Source organism: Nerophis ophidion, linkage group LG25, assembly GCF_033978795.1.
Source record: "Nerophis ophidion isolate RoL-2023_Sa linkage group LG25, RoL_Noph_v1.0, whole genome shotgun sequence".
Lineage (NCBI taxonomy): Eukaryota > Metazoa > Chordata > Actinopteri > Syngnathiformes > Syngnathidae > Nerophis > Nerophis ophidion.
In genome coordinates, this window is record NC_084635.1 from 1,406,228 (window position 1) to 1,433,877 (window position 27,650).

Below are 27,650 nucleotides of genomic sequence, written 5' to 3' on the forward strand. Positions count from 1 at the left end.
TACAGCGAAGGAGAAAACTATTGGATGTTTTGCAGCAGGCGATGTGTCTTGAATGTTGTTACAACTTGTTTATAAAGTCTTTACTTTGTTGACTGGGATGTGCACTCGTCCTTTATTTAACTGCAAACTGTATCAGTGTTCAAATAACATCAATACTAGCTCAAATGTTGTGTCATCTCATCAAACTGTGAAGATTGCGTATTCGATGTGAGAGGTGTCACTCTATATTTTTGTTGGCCAAACTGTTGTACTGAACCAAGAGAGGAACAAAGCGTGTCTATTAGACTTCATCTTCATTACCCAAACTGATCTGTGTTTTATTTTAATATCAAAAAGTAAACACAATGTTTTTATACATTACGTGGGTTCCCTCCGGGTACTCCGGCTTCCTCCCACTTCCAAAGACATGCACCTGGGGATAGGTTGATTGGCAACACTAAATGGTCCCTAGTGTGTGAATGTTGTCTGTCTATCTGTGTTGGCCCTGCGATGAGGTGGTGACTTGTCCAGGGTGTACGCCGCCTTCCGCCCGAATGCAGCTGAGATCATACTTGCCAACCTTGAGACCTCTGAATTCGGGAGACGGGTGGAGGTTGGTTGTAGCGGGGGGGTTGGTTGTAGCGTCCCAGAAGAGTTAGTGCTGCAAGGACTTGGTATTTGTTTTGTTGTGTTACGGTGCGGATCTTGTTTGGTGTGGGTTCACAGTGTGGTGCATATTTGTAACAGTGTTCAAGTTGTTTTTACGGCCACCCTCAGTGTGACCTGTATGGCTGGTGACCAAGTATGCATTCACTTATGTCTGTGTAAAAGCCGCGTATATTATGTGACTTGGCCAGCACGCTGTTTGTAAGGAGGAGTAGCGGACGTGACGACAGATTGTAGAGGACACTGAAGGCAATGCCTTTAAGGCACGCCCCCAATTTTGTTGTCCGGGTGAAAATCGGGAGAGATTCGGGAGAATCGTTGCCCCGGGAGATTTTCGTAAGCGGCACTGAAATTCGGGGGGGGTCTCCCTGGAAAATCGGGAGGGTTGGCAAGTATGGCTGAGAAAGGCTCCAGGACTGCCCGCGACCCCAGAAGGGACAAGTAGTAGAAAATGGATGGATGGACTTGTGTTTTTTCATGTCACAAAGGTATTACTTCAAAAAAAAACGTGACAGAGTATTTTGTTAATGTGTTATTGTGTATAGTTATTTCCTATATGACATATTTCGGCTCAAACTCTTTCCCGATACAGCATCTACACGTACATATAAATGTACAGAACTTAAAAAAATTATTAAATCATTTAAAAAAAATACCTCCCTCTATCAAAATGTAAAAATAGAGATAAAGGCATCATGAAATGACAAAAATTGGTCCCTTTCTAACTTGCCTTGGTGCCCTAGAACAGTGGTTCTCAACCTTTTTTCAGTGATGTACCCTCTGTGAACATGTTTTTAATTCAAGTACCCCCTAATCACAGCAAAGCATTTTTGGTTGAAAAAAAGAGATAAAGAAGTAAAATACAGCACTATGTCATCACTTTCTGATTTATTAAATTGTATAACAGTGCAAAATATTGCTCATTTATTGGTCTTTCTTCAACTATTTGGAAAAAAAGATATAAAAGTATCTAAGAACTTGTTGAAAAATAAACAAGTGATTCAATTCTAAATGAATATTTCTCCACATAGAAGTAATCATCAACTTAAAGTGTCCTCTTTGGGGATTGTAATAGAGATCCATCTGGATTCATCAACTTACTTCTAAACATTTCTTCACAAAAAATAAATCTTTAACATCAATATTTATGGAACATGTCCACAAAAAATCTAGCTGTCAACACTGAATATTGCATTGTTGTATTTCTTTTCACAGTTTATGAACTTACATTCATATTTTGTTGAAGTACTATTCAATAAATATATTTATAAAGGATTTTTGAATTGTTGCTATTTTTAGAATATATTTTTAAACAAATCTCACGTACCCCTTGGCATACCTTCAAGTACCCCCAGGGGTACGCTTACCACCATTTGAGAACCACTGCCCTAAAATATGAGCCCTTGCCTTGACCTTAAAAAGTTGAAATTATAATAATACAAACCCTGTTTCCATATGAGTTGGGAAATTGTGTTAGATGTAAATATAAACAGAATACAATGATTTGCAAATCCTTTTCAAGCCATATTCAGTTGAATATGCTACAAAGACAACATATTTCATGTTCAAACTCATAAACTTTATTTTATTTTGCAAATAGTCATGAACTTTAGAATTCGATGCCAGCAACACATGACAAAGAAGTTGGGAAAGGTGGCAATAAACACTGATAAAGTTGAGGAATGCTCATCAAACACTTATTTGGAACATCCCACAGGTGTGCAGGCTAATTGGGAACAGGTGGGTGCCATGATTGGCTATAAAAGCAGCTTCCATGAAATGCTAAGTAATTCACAAACAAGGATGGGGTGAGGGTCACCAATTTGGTAAGGAAATTGTCGAACAGTTTTAGAACAACATTTCTCAACGAGCTATTGCAAGGAATTTAGGGATTTTACCATCTACGGTCCGTAAAATCATGAAAAGATTCAGAGAATCAGGAGAAATCACTGCACGTAAGCGATAATATTATGGACTTTTGATCCCTCAGGCGGTACTGCATCAAAAACAGACATCAGTGTGTCAAGGATATCACCACATGGGCTCAGGAACACTTCATAAAACCACTGTCAGTAACTACAGTTGGTCGCTACATCTGTAAGTGCATGTTAAAACTCTACAATGCAAAGCAAAGCCCATTTATCAACAACACCCAGGAACGCTGCCGGTTTCGCTGGGCCTGAGCTCATCTAAGATGGACTGATGCAAAGTGGAAAAGTGTTCTGTGGTCTGACGAGTCCACATTTCAAATTATATTTGGAAACTTTGGATGTGGTGTCCACCGGAACAAAGAGGAAAATAACCATCCGGATTGTTTTGATTGATTGATTGATACTTTTATTAGTAGATTACACAGTTCAGTACATATTCCGTACAATTGACCACTAAATGGTAACACCCCAATAAGTTTTTCAACTTGTTTAAGTCGGGGTCCACGTTAATCAATTCATGGTACAAATATATACTATCAACATAATACAGTCATCACACAAGTTAATCATCATAGTATATACATTGAATTATTTACATTATTTACAATCCGGGGGGTGGGATGAGGAGCTTTGGTTGATATCAGAACTTCAGTCATCAACAATTGCATCAACAGAGAAATGTGGACATTGAAACAGTGTAGGTCTTATTTAGTAGGATATGTACAGCCAGCAGAGAACATAGTGAGTTCACATAGCATAAGAACAAGTACAGTATTGTTATAGGCGCAAAGTTCAAAAGCCATCATGTGTGATGGTATGGGGGTGCATTAGTGCCCAAGGCATGGGTAACTTACACATCTGTGAAGGCACCATTAATGCTGAAAGGTCCATACAGGTTTTGGAGCAACATATGTTGTCATCCAAGCAACGTTATCATGGACGCCCCTGCTTATTACAGCAAGACAATCCCAAGCCACGTGTTTTACAGTGTGGTTTTGTAATAAAAGTCTGCGGGTACTTTGCTGGCCCGCCTGCAGTCCAGACCTGTCTCCCATGGAAAATGTGTGGACTGTTGAAGGACTGAAGCTCTACATAAAACAAGAATGGGAAAGAATTCCACTTTCAAAGCTTCAACAATTAGTTTCCTCAGTTCCCAAACGTTTATTGAGTGTTGTTAAAAGAAAAGGTGATGTAACATAGTGGTGAACATCCATCCATCCATCCATTTTCTACCGCTTATTCCCTTTCGGGGTCGCGGGGGGTGCTGGCGCCTATCTCAGCTACAACATGCCCTTTCCCAACTACTTTGGCACGTGTTGCAGCCATGAATTCTAAGTTAATTATTGTTTGCAAAAACAATCAAGTTTATGAGTTTGAACATGAAATATGTTGTCTTTGTAGCATATTCAACTGAATATGGCTTGAAAAGGATTTGCAAATCATTGTATTCTGTTTATATTTACATCTAACACAATTTCCCAACTCATATGGAAACAGTGTTTGTATTTGATGATAATTTTGCTGCACAGTTGTATCTGTAAAATATGTATTATTTCAATTTCGGATATGTTCTAACAGGATTTTGGGTTGACGACAACTCTGAATGCTTTTTGGATGCTCACAGTCTTATTTTATTCAAAAAGAGCTCATTGGTATTTCACTCCCAGCATGAGTGCAGGTCCCAGCAGCCCACTGAGGTGTTCAGCATGCAGCCCGTGTGTTTGCATTCTCACTGCATCCTGTCCCTCAGGTGGAGGCCAGCTCTTTGACAGACATAAATTGCCTTCCTCTCCCCTTCTGGTGGACTCTGGTGGAAGCGCTCCACTGGACTTGATAGACAGCGAGCACAGTGGTCAAGCGAGAGACAGTTAATAACTCGTCACGCTCTAGTCTGTAAGGTAGCAGGCACGCCCTAGTTACAGTAGCCGAGTGTAGCGTTTAAATACCACTGTTGCAATAAAAAACTAAAAGTACCGTATATTTCGGACTATAAGTCGCAGTTTTTTTCATAGTTTGACCGGGGTGCGACTTATATTCCGGAGCGATTTATGTGTGAAATTATTAAAGGGGAACATTATCACAATTTCAAAAGGGTTAAAAACAATAAAAATCAGTTCCCAGTGGCTTGTTGTATCTTTTGAAGTTTTTTTCAAAATTTTACCGGTCTCGGAATATCCCTAAATAAAGCTTTAAAGTGCCTTATTTTCGCTATCCTCGAAACCACTATCCATTTCCCTGTGACGTCACACAGTGCTGCCAATACAAACAACATGGCGGTTAGCACAGCAAGATATAGCGACATTAGCTCGGATTCAGACTCGGATTTCAGCGGTTTAAGCGATTCAACAGATTACGCATGTATTGAAACAGATGGTCGGAGTATGGAGGCAGATAGCGAAAACGAAATTGAAGAAGAAATTGAAGCTATTGAGCGAATAGCTATTGATGCTATTCGGCCATAGCGTGGGTGTACCTAATGAAGTGGCCCATAGCATGGCTGCCTTATTAGCATCGCCGGTAAAATGTGCGGACCAAACGATCAGGACTTTCGCATCTTGTGACACTGGAGCAACTTAAATCCGTCGATTGGTAAGTGTTTGTTTCGCATTAAATGTGGGTATCTAGTTTCAAATGTACATACAGCTAGCGTAAATAGCATGTTAGCATCAATTAGTGTAGCATGTTAGCATCGATTAGCTGGCAGTCATGCTGTGACCAAATATGTCTGATTAGCACATAAGTCAACAACATCAACAAAACTCACCTTTGTGATTTAGTTGACTTAATGGTTGCAAATGCATCTGCAGGTTATCCATACATCTCTGTGCCATGTCTGTCTTAGCATCGCCGCTCAAATGTGGAGAAACTCTGGCACATTCTATGGGGGTCTGGCGGCAGATTTCTTGCCAGTGGTGCAACTTGAATCCCTCCCTGTTAGTGTTGTTACACCCTCCGACAACACACCCACCAGGCATGATGTCTCCAAGGTTCCAAAAAATAGTAAAAAAAAAAGGAAAATAACAGAGCTGAGCCCTGCTGTTTGTAATGTGAAGAAAATGAAAATGGTGGGTGTGTTACCTCGGTGACGTCACGTTCTGATGTCATCCCCTCCAGAGCGATAAACAGAAAGGCGTTTCATTCGCCAAAATTCAGCCATTTAGAGTTCGGAAATCGGTTAAAAAAATACATGGTCTTTTTTCTGCAACATCAAGGTATATATTGACGCTTGCATAGCTTTGGTGATAATGTTCCCCTTTAACACATTACCGTAAAATATCAAATAATATTATTTATCTAATTCGCGGAAGAGACGAAGAAAATGTCAGCAATCATCACACACACGTCGACCAATAAGTATTCGGCGGGGGAGGGTCATGGCAGAAGTGCATTGTGGGTCATGGAATGCTAACTGCTATATGCTACTGCCGTAGCTATTAAGATGGATCTTTTCATCGTTGGCGGTAACTTATAAAAAGTGAGAAGGGCTGAACAAAAATGGCGTTGAAAAGGAAATCCTGTAGTGCAGATTACAAGCTGGATGTAGTGAAATATGCAGCAGAAAAGGACAAGAGGAAGCGGCGCATACCTTTGTAGTTGGCAGAGTTGTTTAGAAGCAACATCCAGGAAGAAGATTTCATGGGATTTATGGATTAGGAGTGAGAGATAGTTTGGTAAAGGTATAGCATGTTCTATATGTTCTAGTTATTTGAATGACTCTTACCATAATATGTTAGGTTAACATAGCAGTTGCTTATTTATGCCTCATATAACCTACACTTATTCAGCCTGTTCTTCACTATTCTTTATTTATTTTAAATTGCCTTTCAAATGTCTATTCTTGCTGTTGGATTTTATCAAATAAATTTCCCCAAAAAATGCGACTCGTACTCCAGTGCGACTTATAAATGTTTTTTTCCTTCTTTATCGTGCATTTTCGGCCGGTACGACGTATACTCCAGAGCGACTTGTAATCCAAAAAATACAGTAGGAGGATGGCAAATCTCATTCTGTCATCATGATGTGAATTTAAACAAATGGGTTTGTGACAATCAAAAAACACCAGGTAGCCGAGTACATCCATCCATCTTCTTCCGCTTGTCCGAGGTCGGGTCGGGGGGGCAACAGCCTAAGCAGGGAAACCCAGACTTCCCTCTCCCCAGCCACTTCGTCTAGCTCTTCCCGGGGGATCCCGAGGCATTCTCAGGCCAGCCGGGAGACATAGTCTTCCCAACGTGTCCTGGGTCTTCCCTAAACACCTCCCTAGGGAGGCGTTCGGGTGGCATCCTGACCAGATGCCCGAACCACCTCATCTGGCTCCTCTCCATGTGGAGGAGCAGCGGCTTTACTTTGAGTTCCTCCCGGATGACAGAGCTTCTCACCCTATCTCTAAGGGAGAGACCCGCCACCCGGTGGATTAAACTCGTGATCTTATCCTTTCGGTCATGACCCAAAGTTCATGACCATAGGTGAGGATGGGAATGTAGATGAATCGGTAAATTGAGAGCTTTGCCTTCCGGCTCAGCTCCTTCTTCACCACAACGGATCGGTACAACGTCCGCATTACTGAAGACGCCGCACCGATCCGTCTGTCGATCTCACCATCCACTCACCCTCGCTCGTGAACAAGACTCCTAGGTACTACAACTCCTCCACTTGGGGCAGGGTCTCCTCCCCAACCCGGAGATGGCACTCCGCCCTTTTCCGGGCGAGAACCATGGACTCGGACTTGGAGGTGCTGATTCTCATTCCATTCGCTTCACACTCGACTGCGAACCGATCCAGTGAGAGCTGAAGATCCCGGTCAGATGAAGCCATCAGGACCACATCATCTGCAAAAAGCAGAGACCTAATCCTGCGGTCACCAAACCGGAACCCCTCAACGCCTTGACTGCGCCTAGAAATTCTGTCCATAAAAGTTATGAACAGAATGGGTGACAAAGGACAGCCTTGGCAGAGTCCAACCCTCACTGGAAACGTGTCCGACTTACTGCCAGCAATGCGGACCAAGCTCTGGCACTGATCATACAGGGAGTGGACCGCCACAATCAGACAGTCCGATACCCCATACTCTCTGAGCACTCCCCACAGGACTTCCCGAGGGACACGATCGAATACCTTCTCCAAGTCCACAAAGCACATGTAGACTGGTTGGGCAAACTCCCATGCACCCTCAAGAACCCTGCCCAGAGTGTAGAGCTGGTCCACAGTTCATCGACCAGGACGAAAACCACACTGTTCCTCCTGAATCCGAGGTTGGACTATCCGGCGTAGCCTCCTCTCCAGTACACCTGAATAAACCTTACCGGGAAGGCTGAGGAGTGTGATCCCACCATAGTTGGAACACACCCTCCGGTCCCCCTTCTTAAAGAGAGGAACCACCACCCCGGTCTGCCAATCCAGAGGTACCGCCCCCGATGTCCACTCGATGCTGCAGAGTCTTGTCAAGCCAAGTACAGTCTGATCGATTTGTTCGTTACAGGCATAGAGATAGAGGACTGCACCGCATCTAATGAGAATGTAGTTATAATCAGGTGTAATGGAGTAGATACTATACATAAACACTCCTTGTGGTTGTTTGTTGGGGGGCACATTATGTCAACCGTCTCGTCAGTAGCCGGTTATCAACGTGGTTGTCGTCATCGTTTGCTTGTTCCACTTTGAAGGACTGAATGACCTTATGAATAAAAGTAGACTTTGTTTCAACGGAAGGTCTACTCAACGGTCGGTGAGTCAACATTACCTTGGTAATAGTTCTGTTTAGCAGCGTCATGGCAACGTCCATTCAAAAGTCCATAAGAATAAATTGCTAATTTTACATCGCTTAGAACGCTCTCATTGTGACAGATTTACAGCCATTGTCATGACAATCCTCGCTTGCTGAGAGGATTGTTCTTCCAGGATGCAAACTGACTTTTCCGGACTACGATAGGAAGTAGGAACATGTTTAATTACCAATTAATCCTACACATCAGACAAGACAGGAACCAAACAAAAGAAAGGTGTGCCGATCACACGAGAAGCTAATGAACAAAAAAAATTAACGCAGGAAACATAGAAGCTAAACACTTAGCACGGACTATGGCAGGGGTGTCCAAAGTGCGGCCCGGGGGCCATTTGCGGCCCGCAGCTAATCGTTTACTGGCCCGCCACACGACTCTTGTCATTAAATTGCCCAAATGTTAAGCTTTTGTTGTAAAATTGTGACTATTATTGAGTAAAATTCCAACTTTTATCATAATATTGCACGGATGTTCAGTTTTTCTTGTAGAATTGACTTGCTTTGAGTAAAATGAAGACTTTTATCATAATACATTTTCTCACGAAATTGTGACCTTTTTTTTGTGAAATTCCTTCCATTCCATTTTTCACAACAAGCTTTTTTATATTTGCATTGTATGTATACATTATTACTGTTGTAAATGCACATCTTTATATATGTAGAAAGGCTGCTCCTAAAGAGGTGGGCATTTTTCTCAAGAAGGTCACAAATACAAGTGTGTGTGTGTGTGTGTGTGTGTGTGTGTGTGTGTGTGTGTGTGTGTGTGTGTGTGTGTGTGTGTTTAGGTGAGGTAAAACAAGAGCCAGGAAGATGAAGGGATGAAAGTACAGGACAAAAAGAAGCACTTGGTATGGAATGAATGTAGAAGAAGTGATGATAAGTTGACAGAGAGACAGCTGGGGAGGAGCATTTGTCTCTCAAGGAGGAGCCGGGGAGACTTAAAGTAGCTGTCGTTCACCTTCACTTACTTCAAGCTGCCCTCCCATCCTCCCATCTTTGTCTTTGATGTGATGCACGAGAGAGATGAGGTGGAAAAGGCGGGACGGAGTGTGTAAAAAAAAAAAAAAAAAAAAAAAAGGGCTTTATCCTCGACAAGAGTTTGATACTCGCAAGCATAGCAGTGAAAGCTAATACCGCAAATACGGTGTTAGCTTTCACTGTTATGCTGATGACACCCAACTCTACATGCCCCTAAAGCTGACCAACACGCCAGATTGTAGTCAGCTGGAGGCGTGTCTTAATGAAATCAAACAATGGATGTCCGCTAACTTTTTGCAACTTAACGCCAAAAAAAACGGAAATGCTGATTATCGGTCCTGCTAGACACCGACCTCTATTTAACAATACAACTTTAACATTTGACAACCAAATGATAAAACAAGGTGACTCGGTAAAAAATCTGGGTATTATCTTCGACCCAACTCTCTCCTTTGAGGCACACATTAAAAGCGTTACTAAAACGGCCTTCTTTCATCTCCGTAATATCGCTAAAATTCGCTCCATTTTGTCCACTAAAGACGCTGAGATCATTATCCATGCGTTTGTTACGTCTCGTCTCGATTACTGTAACGTATTATTTTGGGGTCTCCCCATGTCTAGCATTAAAAGATTACAGTTGGTACAAAATGCGGCTGCTAGACTTTTGACAAGAACAAGAAAGTTTGATCACATTACGCCTGTACTGTATATACCTTTATATACATATATACATACATATATACCTATACTGTATATACCTTTATATACATATATACATACATATATACCTATACTGTATATACCTTTATATACATATATACATACATGTATACCTATACTGTATATACCTTTATATACATACATATATACCTATACTGTATATACCTTTATATACATATATACATACATATATACCTATACTGGCTCACCTGCACTGGCTTCCTGTGCACTTAAGATGTGACTTTAAGGTTTTACTACTTACGTATAAAATACTACACGGTCTAGCTCCATCCTTTCTTGCTGATTGTATTGTACCATATGTCCCGGCAAGAAATCTGCCTTCAAAGGACTCCGGCTTGTTAGTGATTCCCAAAGCCCAAAAAAAGTCTGCGGGCTATAGAGCGTTTTCCGTTCGGGCTCCAGTACTCTGGAATGCCCTCCCGGTAACAGTTGGAGATGCCACCTCAGTAGAAGCATTTAAGTCTCACCTTAAAACTCATCTTTATACTCTAGCCTTTAAATAAACCTCCTTTTTAGACCAGTTGATCTGCCGCTTCTTTTCTTTCTCCTATGTCCCCCCCTCCCTTGTGGAGGGGGTCCGGTCCGATGACCATGGATGAAGTACTGGCTGTCCAGAGTCGAGACCCAGGATGGACCGCTCGTCGGGACCCAGGATGGACCGTTTGCCTGTGTATCGGTTGGGGACATCTCTACGCTGCTGATCTGCCTCCGCTTGGGATGGTTTCATGTGGACGGGACTCTCGCTGCTGTCTTGGATCCGCTTTGAACTGGACTCTCGCGGCTGTGTTGGAGCCACTATGGATTGAACTTTCACAGTATCATGTTAGACCCGCTCCACATCCATTGCTTTCGGTCCCCTAGAGGGGGGGGGTTGTCCACATCTGAGGTCCTCTCCAAGGTTTCTCATAGTCAGCATTGTCACTGGCGTCCCCCTGGATGTGAATTCTCCCTGCCCACTGGGTGTGAGTTTTCCTTGCCCTTTTGTGGGTTCTTCCGAGGATGTTGTAGTCGTAATGATTTGTGCAGTCCTTTGAGACATTTGTGATTTGGCGCTATATAAATAAACATTGATTGATTGATTGATTGATATTGTTCCGTCCTCAGTTCCGTTAATGGCCGCCAGTGTTTGCGGCTTCTCTCTCTGCTGAGAAGGGCATGTGTAGCCTCTCCCGTGGAGTCCAAAAGCACATTTGTCAAAGGCAGCCGCACAGAAACCCCTTCAAGCGGCCAAAGTGTCAGTTGTGTCCTGCAGCAGTCTGTGGTTTTCCTCCCCGTGACCTTTTCAAATCTCGCCTTCTTTTCTTTTTGAGTGCTGACAGCTTTTATACGAGGCCGCTTCCTGCACCTCAGCTCTGCCATTTAAATCAAATAAACAAAACTAAAAGCCACTTTTCAACCGGCATACAAATGTGGAATTCGCCGTTTATGTCATATTTTTATTCATACTGAAGCTGTCCATTAGAGGGGCCTTATCGCTGTTTTCCTTCTGCCCTGTGCTGCCAGATGCCAAGCTAATCTCTTTATTTTTTCCCTCCCTTTTTCTCTACTCCTTCTTTTCTCAGGTATGGGAGATGCTGCTGAGCTCCAAAGCGCCAATGGTTAATGTCTTCATGGCCGTGCCAACTATCTACTCTAAACTCATTAACTACTATGATCAGCACTTCACACAGCATCATGTCAAGGACTTTGTCAGAGCCGTGTGCAAAGAGAGGATCAGGTACGGGCTCTGGGATTAAAGTACCAGTAGGGGGGGACAAGTTGCCTCTGTTTTGAAGCTATTATCATATACAGTCGTGGTCAAAAGTTGACATACACTTGTAAAGAACATAACGTCATGGCTGTCTTGAGTTTCCAATTTTTTCTTCAACTCTTATTTTTTGTGATTGAGCTATTGGAGCACATACTTTTAGGTCACAAAAACTTTCATGAAGTTTGGTTGTTTTATGAATTTATTATGGCTCTACTGAAAATGTGAGCAAATCTGATGGGTCAAAAGTATACATTTGATTAGATTAGATTAGATTAGATTAGATAGTACTTTATTTATTCCGTCAGGAGAGTTCCTTCAGGAAAATTACAATTTTCAGCACAATTCCATTCAAGATCAGACAAACATTACAGGGAGACAGAACAGGATCGCTGACGGGTCTGCCGGCTTCCAGCGCCCCTTACAAAAAAGATGAGACACAGGTAAACAGGGGGGGGGAGAAAAAAATAGAAGATTAAAATAAAATTAAAAAATCGGTCTTAGCCTGGGCCCTGGAGTGGGGGTGCAGACTGAGGCCAGGGGGAAAAAAACTCATAGCCATAGTACACATCCCTCTTACATGTGTGTAAGAGGGAAACATCAAACATCAAAGAACACAGAGGACATTAAAGACATTAAAGCAGCAGATACAAGCAGACACTTCCACATACATACATGAATAAAAAGTAAAAGAAACATATCCACTCTGGTGGCCTCTGTGGTGTTCTACGCCATCGTCAGCTGGGGTGGAGGGAGCATGGTCAGAGACAGGAGCAGACCCAACAAGGCAACCAAGACAGCTACAACTACAACTCTTATTGTTTTGTGATAGAGTGATTGGAGCACATATTATCCATCCATCCATTTTCTACCGCTTATTCCCTTTTGGGGTCGCGGGGGGCGCTGGCGCCTATCTCAGCTACAATCGGGCGGAAGGCGGGGTAAACCCTAGACAAGTCGCCACCTCATCGCAGGGCCAACACAGATAGACAGACAACATTCACACTCACATTCACACACTAGGGACCATTTAGTGTTGCCAATCCCGAGCCTGGGATTGAACCCAGGACTGCAGGACCTCCGTATTGTGAGGCAGACGCACTAACCCCTCTTCCACCGCGAGCACATACTAGTTGGTCACAAAAAAATATTCATGAAGTTTGGTTCCTTTATGAATTTATTATGGGTCTACTGAAAATGTGAGCAAAGCTGCTGGGTCAATTTTGGTTACATGTCCCTTGGAACGTTTTACTGCAACAAGACACTTTTGGTAGCCATCCACAAGTTTCTGGTTGAGTTTTTGACCACTCCTCTTGACAAAAATTGGTGCAGTTCAGCTAAATGTGCTAGCTTTCTGACATGGACTTGTTTCTTCAGCATTGTCCACATGAGTCAGGACTTTGGGAAAGCCATTCTAAAATCGTAATTCTTGCCTGATTTAACTATTCCTTTACAGAAATGTCGTTCTTAAACTGTTTGACAATTTGCTCACGCATTTGTTCACAAAGTGGTGACCGTTTCCCAATTCTTGTTTATGAATGACTGAGCATTTCACGGAAGCTGCTTTTATACCCGATCATCAATCAATCAATCAATGTTCATTTATATAGCCCTAAATCACAAATGTCTCAAAGGACTGTACAAACCATCACGACTACGACATCCCCGGAAGAACCCACATAAGGGCAAGGAGAACTCACACCCAGTGGGACGCCAGTGACAATGATGAATATGAGAAACCTTGGAGAGGACCTCAGATGTGGGCAACCCCCCCCGCCCTCTAGGGGACCGAACGCAATGGATGTGGAGCGGGTCTAATATGATACTGTGAAAGTTCAATCCATAGTGGCTCCAACACAGCCGCGAGAGTTCAGTTCAAAGCGGATCCAAGACAGCAGCGAGAGTCCCGTCCACAGGAAACCATCCCAAGCGGAGGCGGATCAGCAGCACAGAGATGTCCCCAACCCATACACAGGCGAGCGGTCCATCCTGGGTCCCGACGAGCGGTCCATCCTGGGTCACGACTCTGGACAGCCAGTACTTCATCCATGGTCATCGGACCGGACCCCCTCCACAAGGGAGGGGGGGGACAGAGGAGGAAAAAGAAAAGAAGCGGCAGATCAACTGGTCTAAAAAGGTCTATTTAAAGGCTAGAGTATACAGATGAGTTTTAAGGTGAGACTTAAATGCTTCTACTGAGGTAGCATCTCGAACTGTTACCGGGAGGGCATTCCAGAGTACTGGAGCCCGAACGGAAAACGCTCTATAGCCCGCAGACTTTTTTTGGGCTTTGGGAATCACTAATAAGCCGGAGTCTTTTGAAGGCAGATTTCTTGCCGGGACATATGGTACAATACAATCGGCAAGATAGGATGGAGCTAGACCGTGTAGTATTTTATACGTAAGTAGTAAAACCTTAAAGTCACATCTTAAGTGCACAGGAAGCCAGTGCAGGTGAGCCAGTATAGGTATATATGTATGTATATATGTATATAAAGGTATATACAGTATATATGTATGTATATATGTATATAAAGGTATATACAGTATAGGTATATATGTATGTATATATGTATATAAAGGTATATACAGTATAGGTATATATGTATGTATATATGTATATAAAGGTATATACAGTATAGGTATATATGTATGTATATATGTATATAAAGGTATATACAGTATAGGTATATATGTATGTATATATGTATATAAAGGTATATACAGTATAGGTATATATGTATGTATATATGTATATAAAGGTATATACAGTATAGGTATATATGTATGTATATATGTATATAAAGGTATATACAGTATAGGTATATATGTATGTATATATGTATATAAAGGTATATACAGTATAGGTATATATGTAGGTATATATGTATATAAAGGTATATACAGTACAGGTACATATGTATGTATATATGTATATAAAGGTATATACAGTATAGGTATATATGTATGTATATATGTATATAAAGGTATATACAGTATAGGTATATATGTATATAAAGGTATATAAAGGTATACACAGTATAGGTATATATGTAGGTATATATGTATATAAAGGTATATACAGTATATGTATATAAAGGTATATACAGTATAGGTATATATGTATGTATATAAAGGTATATACAGTATAGGTATATATGTATGTATATATGTATATAAAGGTATATACAGTACAGGCGTAATATGATCAAACTTTCTTGTTCTTGTCAAAAGTCTAGCAGCCGCATTTTGTACCAACTGTAATCTTTTAATGCTAGACATGGGGAGACCCCAAAATAATACGTTACAGTAATCGAGACGAGACGTAACAAACGCATGGATAATGATCTCAGCGTCTTTAGTGGACAAAATGGAGCGAATTTTAGCGATATTATGGAGATGAAAGAAGGCCGTTTTAGTAACGCTTTTAATGTGTGCCTCAAAGGAGAGAATTGGGTCAAAGATGATAATAATAATAATAATAATAATAATGGATTAGATTTATATTGCGCTTTTCTATTGTTAGATACTCAAAGCGCTCACAGAGAAGTGGGAAGCCATCATTCATTCACACGATGGTGGTGGTAAGCTACATCTGTAGCCACAGCTGCTCTGGGATAGACTGACGGAAGTGTGGATTCCAGTTTGCACCTACGGCCCCTCCGACCACCACCAATCATTCATTCATCATTCATTCACCGGTGTGAGCGGCACCGGGGGCAAAGGGTGAAGTGTCCTGCCCAAGGACACAACGGCAGCGATTTGGATGTCAATAGTTGGGAAGCGAACCTGCAACCCTCAGGTTTCTGGTACGGCTGCTCTACCCACTACTCCATGCCGCCCCAGATTCTTTACCGAATCACCTTGTTTAATTATTTGGTTGTCAAATGTTACAGTTGTATTATTAAATAGAGTTCGGTGTCTAGCAGGACCGATAATCAGCATTCCTGTTTTCAATCATGGCACCCACCTGTTCCCAATTAGCCTGCACACCTGTGGGATGTTCCAAATAAGTGTCTGATGAGAATTCCTCCACTTTATCAGTATTTATTGCCACCTTTCCCAACTTCTTTGTCACGTGTTGCTGGCATCAAATTCTGAAGTTAATGATTATTTGCAAAAAAAAAATAAAGTTTATGAGTTTGAACATGAAATATGTTGTCTTTGTAGCATATTCAACTGAATATGGCTTGAAAAGGATTTGCAAATCATTGTATTCTGTTTATATTTACATCTAACACAATTTCCCAACTCATAAGGAAACAGGGTTTCTATAATGTAGAAATGCATCCAATTGCAGGAAATTTAGTCTTGATTTTCAAATAAATTTTTCTGGTCTTGCGTGGCAGCACTTAGTGCCCTTTTCCCCCTTTTTTTTCCGTCATTTTTTAAAATCTTTTTTGTCCTCTACGGGTGCTCACATGCCTGATGTTCCTAATTGTTGCCTTGGCTTCCCAGGCTCATGGTCTGTGGCTCTGCTGCCCTGCCGCTGCCCACTCTGCAGCGCTGGCAGGAGATGACGGGGCACACGCTGCTGGAGCGCTACGGCATGACGGAGATTGGCATGGCACTGTCCAACCCTCTGAAGGGCCAACGCACCCCAGGTATTCAACTTTCTTACACATACATTTTTAATACTCATTTAAGGGGGGGAAAACACATTAAATGTAAAAAAAAAAATCGGTCATAAAAAGTGAATGAATTCCAAACTCTGCCAGCCATAAGAGGTTTTAATGCAACTAATAATTTCACACAGGGATAGTTTTCTCTGAACTTAAAAAAAAATGCCTCGACAAAGAAAAACATTTTTATTTTCTATTAAATCTGTCTAAAGCAGTGGTCCCCAACCACAAGAAATAAAACATAACATTTTAATTTTTTTTTTATTATTATGAAATCAACATAACAAACACAATATATCAAAATACATCAATACAGTCTGCAGCGATACTGTCCGTAAGCACACATGATTGTATTTCTTTATGAAAAATAAAAAAATAAAAAGCGACTTATACTCCGAAAAATACGGTAAGTCTGATATTATTATTTTTTAACGTTCAACATTATACATTTTTTAAACAGCTTCAGAACTAACCACAGGTATAATGTTTTCATGTATTTGTAATTTGTTTTGTTTTGTTTTTTAACGTTTTATGCTCTTATTTGTAAAAAGAACAAAACAAAACAAAAATCTATATTCCCAAAAATTTGTTGCAAAGTGGAATACTTTTTATGAGGTAATTACAGCCTTTAATAGGTCAATAATTCATCATGACACTGATTTTGATGCATGAAGTAGTAGAAAATGGATGGTCGGATGTCTTTTTTACGTAACAATGCCTTTTTTTCCCCCAAAAACTCACACTATACCTCCATGCCAAAGAAATGGACAAACTCATACAAACGTCTAAAGTATATATACATATATAATTATTTTTAAACTTCAAATGCTTCAAAACTATCCATAGAAATTACTTTTTTGATTCTTCAGGATTAGGGGAGATATGTGAGATTAAAAAAAGGTGCGGGAAATGGGAGAAAACGATGAAGGCAAGAGAAGAGCGAGATGCTGAAGAAGAGAAAAGAGAAGAAAGCATCCACTTCTGATCTGACCTGGTTTCAAGACTGCTTTTGTTCCTGCACATGTGAGGAAGGTGTAGGGTTGGGATCATGGGACTTACCTGACTGTAGTGAGGATCAAAAGACAACATATGAAGCTAAGAAACCACAAGACTTCTGGGGGATTCTCACAAATGTCAGTGAAGGTTCCTTTTATTTATATATATATATATATATATATATATATATATACATATATATATATATATATATATATATATCCACCACTATTGCTTTATTTTAACAATAAGTTCAAAGAGATACGACTTTATTAATGTATCTATTTTTGTGATAGTTGTTTGTTGGGACCTTCCTTTTGCAGGGAAGAGTCCTCCCAGATTCGTTTTTTCTAAGGCTGTCTAGATAAAGAGAGGTGACTAGAACTGAAGATGAACAATTTATTCTACACAAAGGAGTAAGTACAAACAATAGTAATACCACTGGGGGGAAGACCGAGCTGTCTAAAGTTCAGAGCCTTCTCTGAAAATAGTCGTTCTCCACATATGCTTTTGTTCATGTTGCAACCCCGCCTTTACATCCTAACACCATTAAAGCTAGAGAGAATAATACGTGTGTGTGTGTGTGTGTGTGTGTGTGTGTGTGTGTGTGTGTGTGTGTGTGTGTGTGTGTGTGTGTGTGTGTGTGTGTGTGTGTGTGTGTGTGTGTGTGTGTGTGTGTGTGTGTGTGTGTGTGTGTGTGTGTGTGTGTGTGTGTGTGTGTGTGTGTGTGTGTGTGTGTGTGTGTGTGTGTGTGTTCTGGTATTTCAACCCTTTTTGAGACGTCAAGAAGGAAAAGAAGCTTCCATATGAGGAGGTGTGAACAAGTTAGGACATAAGTCCTGGTCCCAAAACAGAAAACCATTGCATCTAATAGAGAATGTCTCATTTGCAGCCCTGGTGATGAAATCTATCAAAATGAGGGCGGTCCCAAAAAGGAGGGATTTTTCAAATTGACTGTGTTTCAGTTTTAAAAGTGCTCCCCCTCTGGTCAACATATGAATTAACAAGTGTGTAGAAAAATGTGGAGTGCTCCGCCTCTGGCCATCATATGTAATAATAAATGTGTGTAAGAAATTTAAATGTGCCCCCTTTTGGCCAAAATTAATAAACAAATTAAAATTCTTGGGGTCACGATTCGATTCAAAATCGATTTTTTTCCCGATTTAAAAGGATTCTATATTCATTCAATACATAGGATTTCAGCAGGATCTACTACAGTCATTGTTATGCTGTGTATTGTTTTGTTAGATTGATTAAAAGAAAAAATCAATAAATAAAATCAATTTAAAAAAAAAAAAGAGAATCATTTCTAAATCACACAACATGAGAATCGCGATTCAAATTCGAATTGTATTTTTTCCCACACCCCTAATATATATATACATACTCATACATATATATACACACATACAGTATATATATACACACACACACATAAACATTATATATATATGTATATATATATATATATATGTATATATGTATGTATATATGTGTATGTATGTATGTGTATATATGTATGTATGTATATATATATATATGTATGTATATATATATATGTATGTATATATATATATGTATGTATGTATGTATGTATGTATATATATATATATATATATATATATATGTATATATATATATATATATGTATATGTATATGTATATATATATATATGTATATATATGTATATGTATATGTATATGTATATGTGTGTATGTATGTATGTTACTTACCGGTACTTATAACACTTTTTTGAGAGCATTCGTTTTTCGGGTAAGGCGGGATATTGTGAGTATCTGGAAATAAAACTCTTAGTGTTCCAAAAATAATAATACCTCGAAAATCAGTGTTGTTATGAATTATTGACTCTTTAACGGCTGTAATTACTTTGCAACTTTTTGGGGGAAAAATTGCATCTTTCCTGTTTTTCCCCATAATAAAATTGTATATATTTTTTGTTGTTATTAAAAGGCTATAAAAATAAAACATTGCAAATACCGGTATATAAAAATGTTGTATAGTTGGATTGTTCTGAAGCTGTTGAAAACTGTTCAAAATTAAATAAATAAAAATAAAAGATACTATATGACCTTCGGGTACTCATAACACTTTTTTGTGAGTGTCCGTTTTTCGGCTAAGGAGGCATCAACATAAGTGCTGTTATTCATTATTTACTAATCAAAGGCTGTATTTGCCTCATCTTAAGTATTACAATTTGCAAGTTTTTATTGGAAATACTGCATAATTTGTGTTTTCTCCATAACATTTTATCATTTATTTATGTTCTTTTCATACAAAAAGAGTATAAAACATAAAAGCACAACACAAATATCAAATGACTTTAGGTCTTAGTACAGGTTTTTCATCGCTTAGGAGGCTTAATGTAGTTTTAAATGAATTAGACTTAAAGGCCTACTGAAATGAGATGTTTTTATTTAAACGGGGATAGCAGCTCCATTCTATGTGTCATACTTCATCATTTCCCCATATTGCCATATTTTTGCTGAAAGGATTTAGTAGAGAACATCCACGACAAAGTCCGCAAAGCCTTGCCTGTACCGGAAGTAGCAGACGATGTGCGCGTGATGTCACGGGTTGTGGAGCTCCTCACATCTGAACATTGTTTATAATCATGGCCACCAGCAACAAGAGCGATTCGGACAGAGAAAGCTATGATTTCCCCATTAATTTGAGCGAGGATGAAAGATTCGTGGATGAGGAAAGTGAGAGTGAAGGACTAGAAAGAAAAAAATGTCCATACAGTGAGAGCGATTCAGATTTTATCAGACAAATTTACTAGGATAATTCTGGAAAATCCCTTATCTGCTTATTGTGTTACTAGTGTTTTAGTGAGATAATATGGTGGTACCTGTACAACCTGAAGGTCGGCCCCGCACCTTTCTTCAGCACCAGTCGACAGGTGGTGGCGACGCCCATCTCTGCTCTTCATAAGGGACCCTCTTCGAAACAGGATCTTTCGAAACGATCGCTGCATAATACGTTGTACTTTGTGTGTGTGGTCCAATCCAACCGTGTTCGCTTGACCGCTCTGTTCCATAGTAAAGCTTCACCGTCATCTTTCGGGAATGTAAACAATGAACACACCAGCTGTGTTTGTTTTGCTAAAGGCGGCCGCAATACACCGCTTCCCACCTACAGCTTTCTTCTTTGACGTCTCCATTATTCATTGAACAAATTGCAAAAGATTCAGCAACACAGATGTCCATAAAACTGTGGAATTATGTGATGAAAAGAGACGACTTATAGCTGTGAACGGTGCTGGAACAAAATGTCCTCTACAATGCACCGCGAAGTTTTAGCATGATACTTCCGCGCGAAATTTAAAATTTCAGTTTAGTAAAGTAAAGCGGCCGTATTGTCATGTGTTGCAATGTTAATATTTCATCATTGATATATAAACTATCAGACTGTGTGGTCGCTAGTAGTGGCTTTCAGTAGGACTTTAATGTAGTTTTAAATGAATTAGGCTTAAGGGTTAAAGCGAAACCTCATTAGCTTGTAGCGTGCATCCTCATGTTTGGGGTCTTAATAGGGAGGGTGTTGTTTGTGTTTGTTGTTTGTGTTTGTTGGTCACGTGCTGTTTGGCATAAACAAAACAGGCTGCTTTTGATTCCGCTCAGGTGGTTATTAGGAGTAGTTTTGAGAGACGTGTGCTTCTTATTGACGCAGAAAAAACATTGAGGAGAGAAGTGTGCGCAGGTGTGATGGAGTGTCTCTGTTACTGTCTTGTCTTAAAGTAGCTTCAAATGGATCAATAGCAGCCAGAGGAAAGAAGTGGGAGGGATTCACCCTCCTGTGGTTCTTTTGGAAACACCATCTTTTTCTCATAAATACTCATACACACTATTGACAGAGACTTGATTTATACATTCCCCAGTATGTGGGGCATCTATTCTTTTGGCCTATTTTTTTTTTCTTCCTTGGGACGGCGTGGCGCAGTGGGAGAGTGGCCATGCGCAACCCGAGGGTCCCTGGTTCAATCCCCACCTAGTACCAACCTTGTCACGTCTGTTGTGTCCTGAGCAAGACACTTCACCCTTGCTCCTGATGGGTGCTGGTTGGCGCCTTGCATGGCAGCTCCCTCCATCAGTGTGTGAATGTGTGTGTGTAAATGTGGAAGTAGTGTCAAAGCGCTTTGAGTACCTTGAAGGTAGAAAAGCGCTATACAAGTACAACCCATTTATCATTTATTATTTATTTATGTGTCTTGCAGTTTTAGAGCATCGCAGATAAACAGCGGTGTGTCTTTCTAGGTCGCGCTGCCCTTGTAAGACATGTACATTTATGAGACGATTACATCATCACACCTCGCATCGACTGAAAGTCAGGTTCAACCTTGTATCATCTGTTATCCTCATTGGCAAACGTGCATCTCGATATCGCATGAGATGACATTCATTTGTGTCAAGGAGGAATGTTTTATTGATGCATTTGACTGTTGCTTCACAAATAGTGTCTAACTGATTGTGCGCTTGTTCAAATGCCGTATTTCCTTGAATTGCCGCCAGGGCGCTAATTAATTTGAAACCTCTTGTCACTCCGGCGCTTACCAAAGGCATGCGGTACATTTAGGCCTGCGCTTATAAATTTGAGTGTGATGTAGGGATACCATCATAAAAGCACATTTAATAAAAAAAAACTTTATTATGGTCTTACCTTTACTTATAAATGAAGTCCATGCGCAGCTCCTTCTGATCAAAAGCATCGATAACTTGTTTATAGAAGTCTTCCTTATCTTTCTTCAGTTTTAAAAGCCTCTCTGTCTCGATGGAGATCTTCCTTTATTACCTCCTGCTTCGAGTGGGAAATGCATGCAGTGTAATGCCCGCAGCTAAAAGCAACTGCGTGAGAACGTATACTCGAATGTCGCACAGAGATATAGAAAATATCGAGTACCGTATTTCCTTGAATTGCCGCCAGGTATATAGTATGCGCCTGCCTAGAATTACTGCCGGGTCAAACTCGTTTCGAAAAATAATTAGTGCATGCTTAGCATTACCGCCGGCTCAGGATTAACGCCGGGTCAAACTCGTTTCACAAAATATTATTTGTATTTGCGCATGTCTAGAATTTCCACCGGGTCAAACTCGTCACGTCACGAGTGACACTTCACCTGTCATCAGTTTCAAAATGGAGGAGACAATCATTTGAAATCGCATAAAGGGAAGAAGATTAAGAGCTATTCAGTAGGATTTAAGGTCCAAGCTATTGAATATGCTAAAAAGAACAGCAAGGAGCTATGTTTTATTAATATACCGTAGCTGCGTGTGTCAAATATGAGTCATTAAATGACTCCCGCCTCCTGGTGGTAGAGGGCGCTAGTGATCCTTCTTGCGACTACTCGGCTGCAGAAGAAGTGACAACAAGCCGCAAGAGTTGATTTTTTCCTCTCGCTTGCACTTTTAACATGGAGGATTACATATCTAAAATAAAACAGCTTTCTAAACTGGACTTTCATTCGAAGCAGGAGGTAATTAATGAAGATCTCCATCGAGACAGAGAGACTTTTAAAACTGAAGAAAGATAAGGAAGACTTCTATAAACAATATTGATGCTTTTGATCAGAAGGAGCTGCACATGGACTTCATTTATAAGTAAAGGTAAGACCATAATCACGTTTTTTTTAAATTAAATGTGCTTTCAATGATGGTATCCTTAAATCACGCTCAAATGTGTAAGCGCAGGCCTAAATTTACCGCATGCCTTTGGTAAGCAGCAGAGTGAGAAAAGGTTTTAGAATAAGCAGCGCATGCTTGCCTTTACTGCATGCCTTTGGTAAACGCCGGAATGAGAAGAGGATTTAAATTAATTAGCGCCCCGGCGGCAATTCAAGGACAAACAGTATATTGGTATATCGCCCAGCCCTAATTTAAATAAGACCCAGGATGTCACGTAATGTTTTAGTCCAAAAAAAGCATGTCTGTCAAGTGACCTGGAATGCCTGAAGTTGATCATAAGTGCGTGAACATACTCGACATGTCTTCATAGCAGCTGGAGCAGTCCAAGCAGCAACTAAGTGATGGTTGTGGTCCCCGCATGGGAAGCAAGTGTTACCTTGTGTGTGACGGACATTGTAATTTGCCAATCAAGCAAGAGTGAACAAAATCAATATTCAGTTTGAGAGTAACTCTTTAATCAAGACCTGACCTGTTCTTAATCAATAGAGCAGTGGTCTGTGAAATAGTGTAAGCGCCTGAAGCATGGAAGCACGCACACAAACAGAAGACCTTCCTCCTTTCTCCTCTCCTGTCTCTGCTGCAATGACTGAAGCAGACTTTAAACACCAGTTGCTGTCAGAATAATCATGCTTTTGTTTTACTCATTCCCACATTTGTTACACTCAAACATGACTGCAGCTTGACAATTACTTCACTTTTGCCACCCAGGATTTCTCCACCTCCCACACCCCCGAATCTTGTCAGCTTAATTTAACCATTTTAACAAAACTGTGCTGCACTAAAAGGCTTTGTCAAGCACTCAGCAGCAGTCAGACTGGGGCTGAAGGGCCCGGGCAAAAAAAAAGAGAAGGAGCAAAAGTAGAGACACATTGAAGTGGTTGAATAAATGTGTGAAGTACTGAAGGCATCGATGTGATAACAATGCTTTTTAGGGTTGGAAGTTGTCGATGGTGCAGGTTAGTGCTTACAAAAGGACGTACATTTCACACACTTCCAGGTAGTTTAGATTGGGGGTCTGGGATCCCTAGCAGGCATACTTGCCAACACTCCGGGAGACTCCCGAAATTCAGCGTCTCTCTCGAAAACCTCCCGGGACAAATTATCTCCCGAAAATCTCCCGAAATTCAGGCGGAGCTGGAGGCCACGCCCACTCCAGCTCCACGCGGACCTGAGTGAGAATAGCCTGTTTTCACGTTCGCTTTTCCACAATATAAACAGCGTGTCTGCCAAATTACGTTATAACTGTAGAATGATCGAGAGCGAGTTTTTGGTTTCTTATGTGGGTTTATTGTTAGGCTGTTTTATTAAAGTCCTCCCAGCGCAGTAACAACACACAACAACAGCAGTCACGTTTTTGTGTACCGTAAAGCAATTCGCCTGCCGTAAACAGCAATGTTTTGACACTCTTTAACAGGACAATACTGCCATCTACTGTGCATGCATATGGTTAGAAAAAATAGTGACAGAAAATAGAACAAGGATGGACAGTTCAACCCTTAACTCATAAATGAGTAGATGAGTGCTGTGTGTGTATATGTGTAAATAAATGAACCCTGAAATTCAAGTATTTCTTTTATTTATATATATTTATACATATATTTATACATATATATATATATATATATATATATATATATGTTTATATTCATATTTATATGAAATACTTGACTTGGTGAATTGTAGCTGTAAATATACTCCTCCCCTCTTAACTACGCCCCCCACCCCCCACCTCCTGAAATCGGAGGTCTCAAGGTTGGCAAGTACGCTACCAGATCCGAAAAGGTACTACATGGGAGGTGGTGAAATTTTGTTAAAAATATATTTTTTAATATTCCACCTAGGGCTGGGCGATATATCGATATACTCAAAAAACAAGTTGAGTTTATACCGAAAAGTTCTATTTTGATTTCATCCGACCACATGACATTCTCCCAATCCTCTGCTGTATCATCCATGTATCCATTTTGGTATAAACTCAACTCGTCGTGTTTGGAGGAAGAAGAATACTGAGTTGCATCCCAAGAACACCATACCTACTGTGAAGCATGGGGGTGGAAACATCATGCTTTGGGGCTGTTTTTCTGCTAAGGGGACAGGACGATTGATCCGTGTTAAGGAAAGAATGAATGGGGCCATGTATCCTGAGATTTGGAGCCAAAACCTCCTTCCATCAGTGAGAGCTTTGAATGCTTGACCAAATACTTATTTTCCACCATCATTTACAAATATATTCTTTAAAATTCCTACAATGTGAATTCCTGGATTTTTTGTTCCCATTCTGTCTCTCCCAGTTGAAGTGTACCTATGATGAAAATGACAGACCTCTGTCATCATTTGAAGTGGGAGAACTTGCACAATCGCTGGCTGACTAAATACTTTTTTGCCCCACTGTGTGTATATATATACATATATATATATATATATATATATATATATATATATATATATTTATATATATATATATATATATATATATATATATATATATATATATATATATATATATATGTGTGTATATGTTCTATAATTTTTCATATTGATTAAGAATCGTTTCAAGTAAGAATCGCGATTCATTTAAAAATCAATGTTTTTTTACTTCCCTTCAAACCATGCCCCACCCTCCCATCTGTCATCAACACAACTATGCAACATTATAACATTTGTAAGTCAAAAAAGAGGAATATCCTCTTTACTGGTTCATGTCAAACCAGCAAGCTCTTCTTAAACCATAGAGCAAGTGTCACAGTATCCTCCTAGAGCGTAAGTTACTTGAGCGTGGTCCAAACAGCTGCATCAGCACAACATCCTAGCAGGCTGAGCTGACTGTTGGCAACTCAGACGAATGGCTTTCGGGTCATTGTATTTTACGGACTCAGCAAACCATTTTGTGACCAGTTATGCCTTGCGGATGGAGGTTAATGCCATCCTGGAGGAGAGCACTCCCTTTGCGAGAGAAGCACTTCATGATGATAACTGATGTTTATTGTATGCCACCGGGACACTAACACTTTGTCCAATGCGGAACACAGGTCACAAGTTTTTTGGAACACATTCTGTGTCTTCCTGCACTCACTGATAATGCAGTAATACATCACAAAATGTATCTTTCATTTTCAAATTGCACTTTTTTGGAAGTTTCATTCACAATTCTTAGGTAAGACAAAAACCCAACCTATATTTTTCTTTTATTGTATGCTTTCTAACTCATAAATAAACGTCAGCAAAAGTCAGCTAAAAATGGAGCCAATGAAATTTGCTCTAGTTTGCCTACAAAGCGCTCTAAATATGTACTCAGTGGCCTGCCTAGTGGTTAGAGCAGGGGTGACCACACTTTTTCTGCAGGCGAGATACTTTTCAATTGACCAAGCCGAGGAGACCTACCTATTCATAATCATCATTTATATTTATTTATTTATGAAAGAGACATTTTTGTTCACAAGTTAATGGTGTTTCATGATAACACAAGCATGTTTAACACATGCACTGTAGATTCATTTCTTTCATGAAGACAAGAATATAAGTTGGTGTATTACCTGATTCTGATGACTTGCATTGATTGGAATCAGACAGTGGTGCTGATAACGTCTGCATTTTCAAATGGAGGAGAAAAAAAGTCCTCCTTTCTGTCCAATACCACATGAAAGTGGTTGGATTTGGCATCTCATTTGTCCAACTTGCATACTCCTTTTTAAACACTTTGTTATGAGAGTAGCATATGTGTGTGTGTGTGTGTGTGTGTGTGTGTGTGGCCCTTTAATGTGTGACAGTCGGTGGGTGACGTCAGTGAGTGTGTGGGCGAGAGAGGAGAGGGAGTGATCGCTTAGGGCTGGGGTGTGGCTCGTGTTTTTGTGTGGGTTTTGACTGTGTGCAAGACTTAAATAAAAAGCCACGATTCGCAACTAATCGCTGGACTCGTCATTTTGCCCTGGAGTCCGGAATTGTGAAGACCCACTGCCGGATAAAGTGAAGGGTGTTGCCCCGAGAATCCATCGGCCCTGGAGATATGTCTCCCCTGCGCTCCTTGACTACGGTCTAGGCGCCGGAAGCAGGAAAGGTGCAACAACTTCATAAGAAATACATTGGCATTAAACTCCGTAGTTTGCTAGCTTGTGCACACTAGCTTTCCGAGACTCTTATTTTGTTAGCACAGGCAGGATGAAGCAGGTCTTTTATGGTGAAAACAGGAACTGTGCAGTCGGCCCGGTACCCATTGAAAACAGAGCTAGCTTGACCACCACCAGTATTGATTGGGCGCGACGTGAGCCGGACGCAACGTCAGTAACATCCCAGTTTCTAATTCCAACAACAAACATAGTAAAACAATCACTTACTGTACAATGTCTGCTTTCACTAGGATGTCGATTGGTGGGATGTTTATATCTTCCCGTTTAAATGAAGAATCAATCATAAACTTTGGAAAATTTTGGAAAAAAAATAAAAGTGCCGCAAACGAGCATCTTCTCATGTCTTTTTCACCATCTCCGGGTCTAAGTTGTTTGAACTCTGAAGAA

General features: G+C 40.4%; 1 protein-coding gene across 4 annotated transcripts in view; it reads left to right on the forward strand.

Moving 5' to 3' along the window:
* Positions 1-27,650, forward strand: part of acsf3 (acyl-CoA synthetase family member 3) — a 119,054-nt gene that overhangs the window by 27,937 nt on the left and 63,467 nt on the right. For all 4 annotated transcript variants that reach the window (XR_009804301.1, XM_061887523.1, XM_061887525.1 and 1 more), the window contains exons 4-5: positions 11,637-11,791; positions 16,280-16,425. Coding sequence is in view for 3 of the 4 variants with exons in the window: in XM_061887523.1 (XP_061743507.1) it covers positions 11,637-11,791; positions 16,280-16,425 (301 nt within the window). In the remaining variant the exon portion in view is untranslated. The remainder of the gene's footprint in view (positions 1-11,636; positions 11,792-16,279; positions 16,426-27,650) is intronic.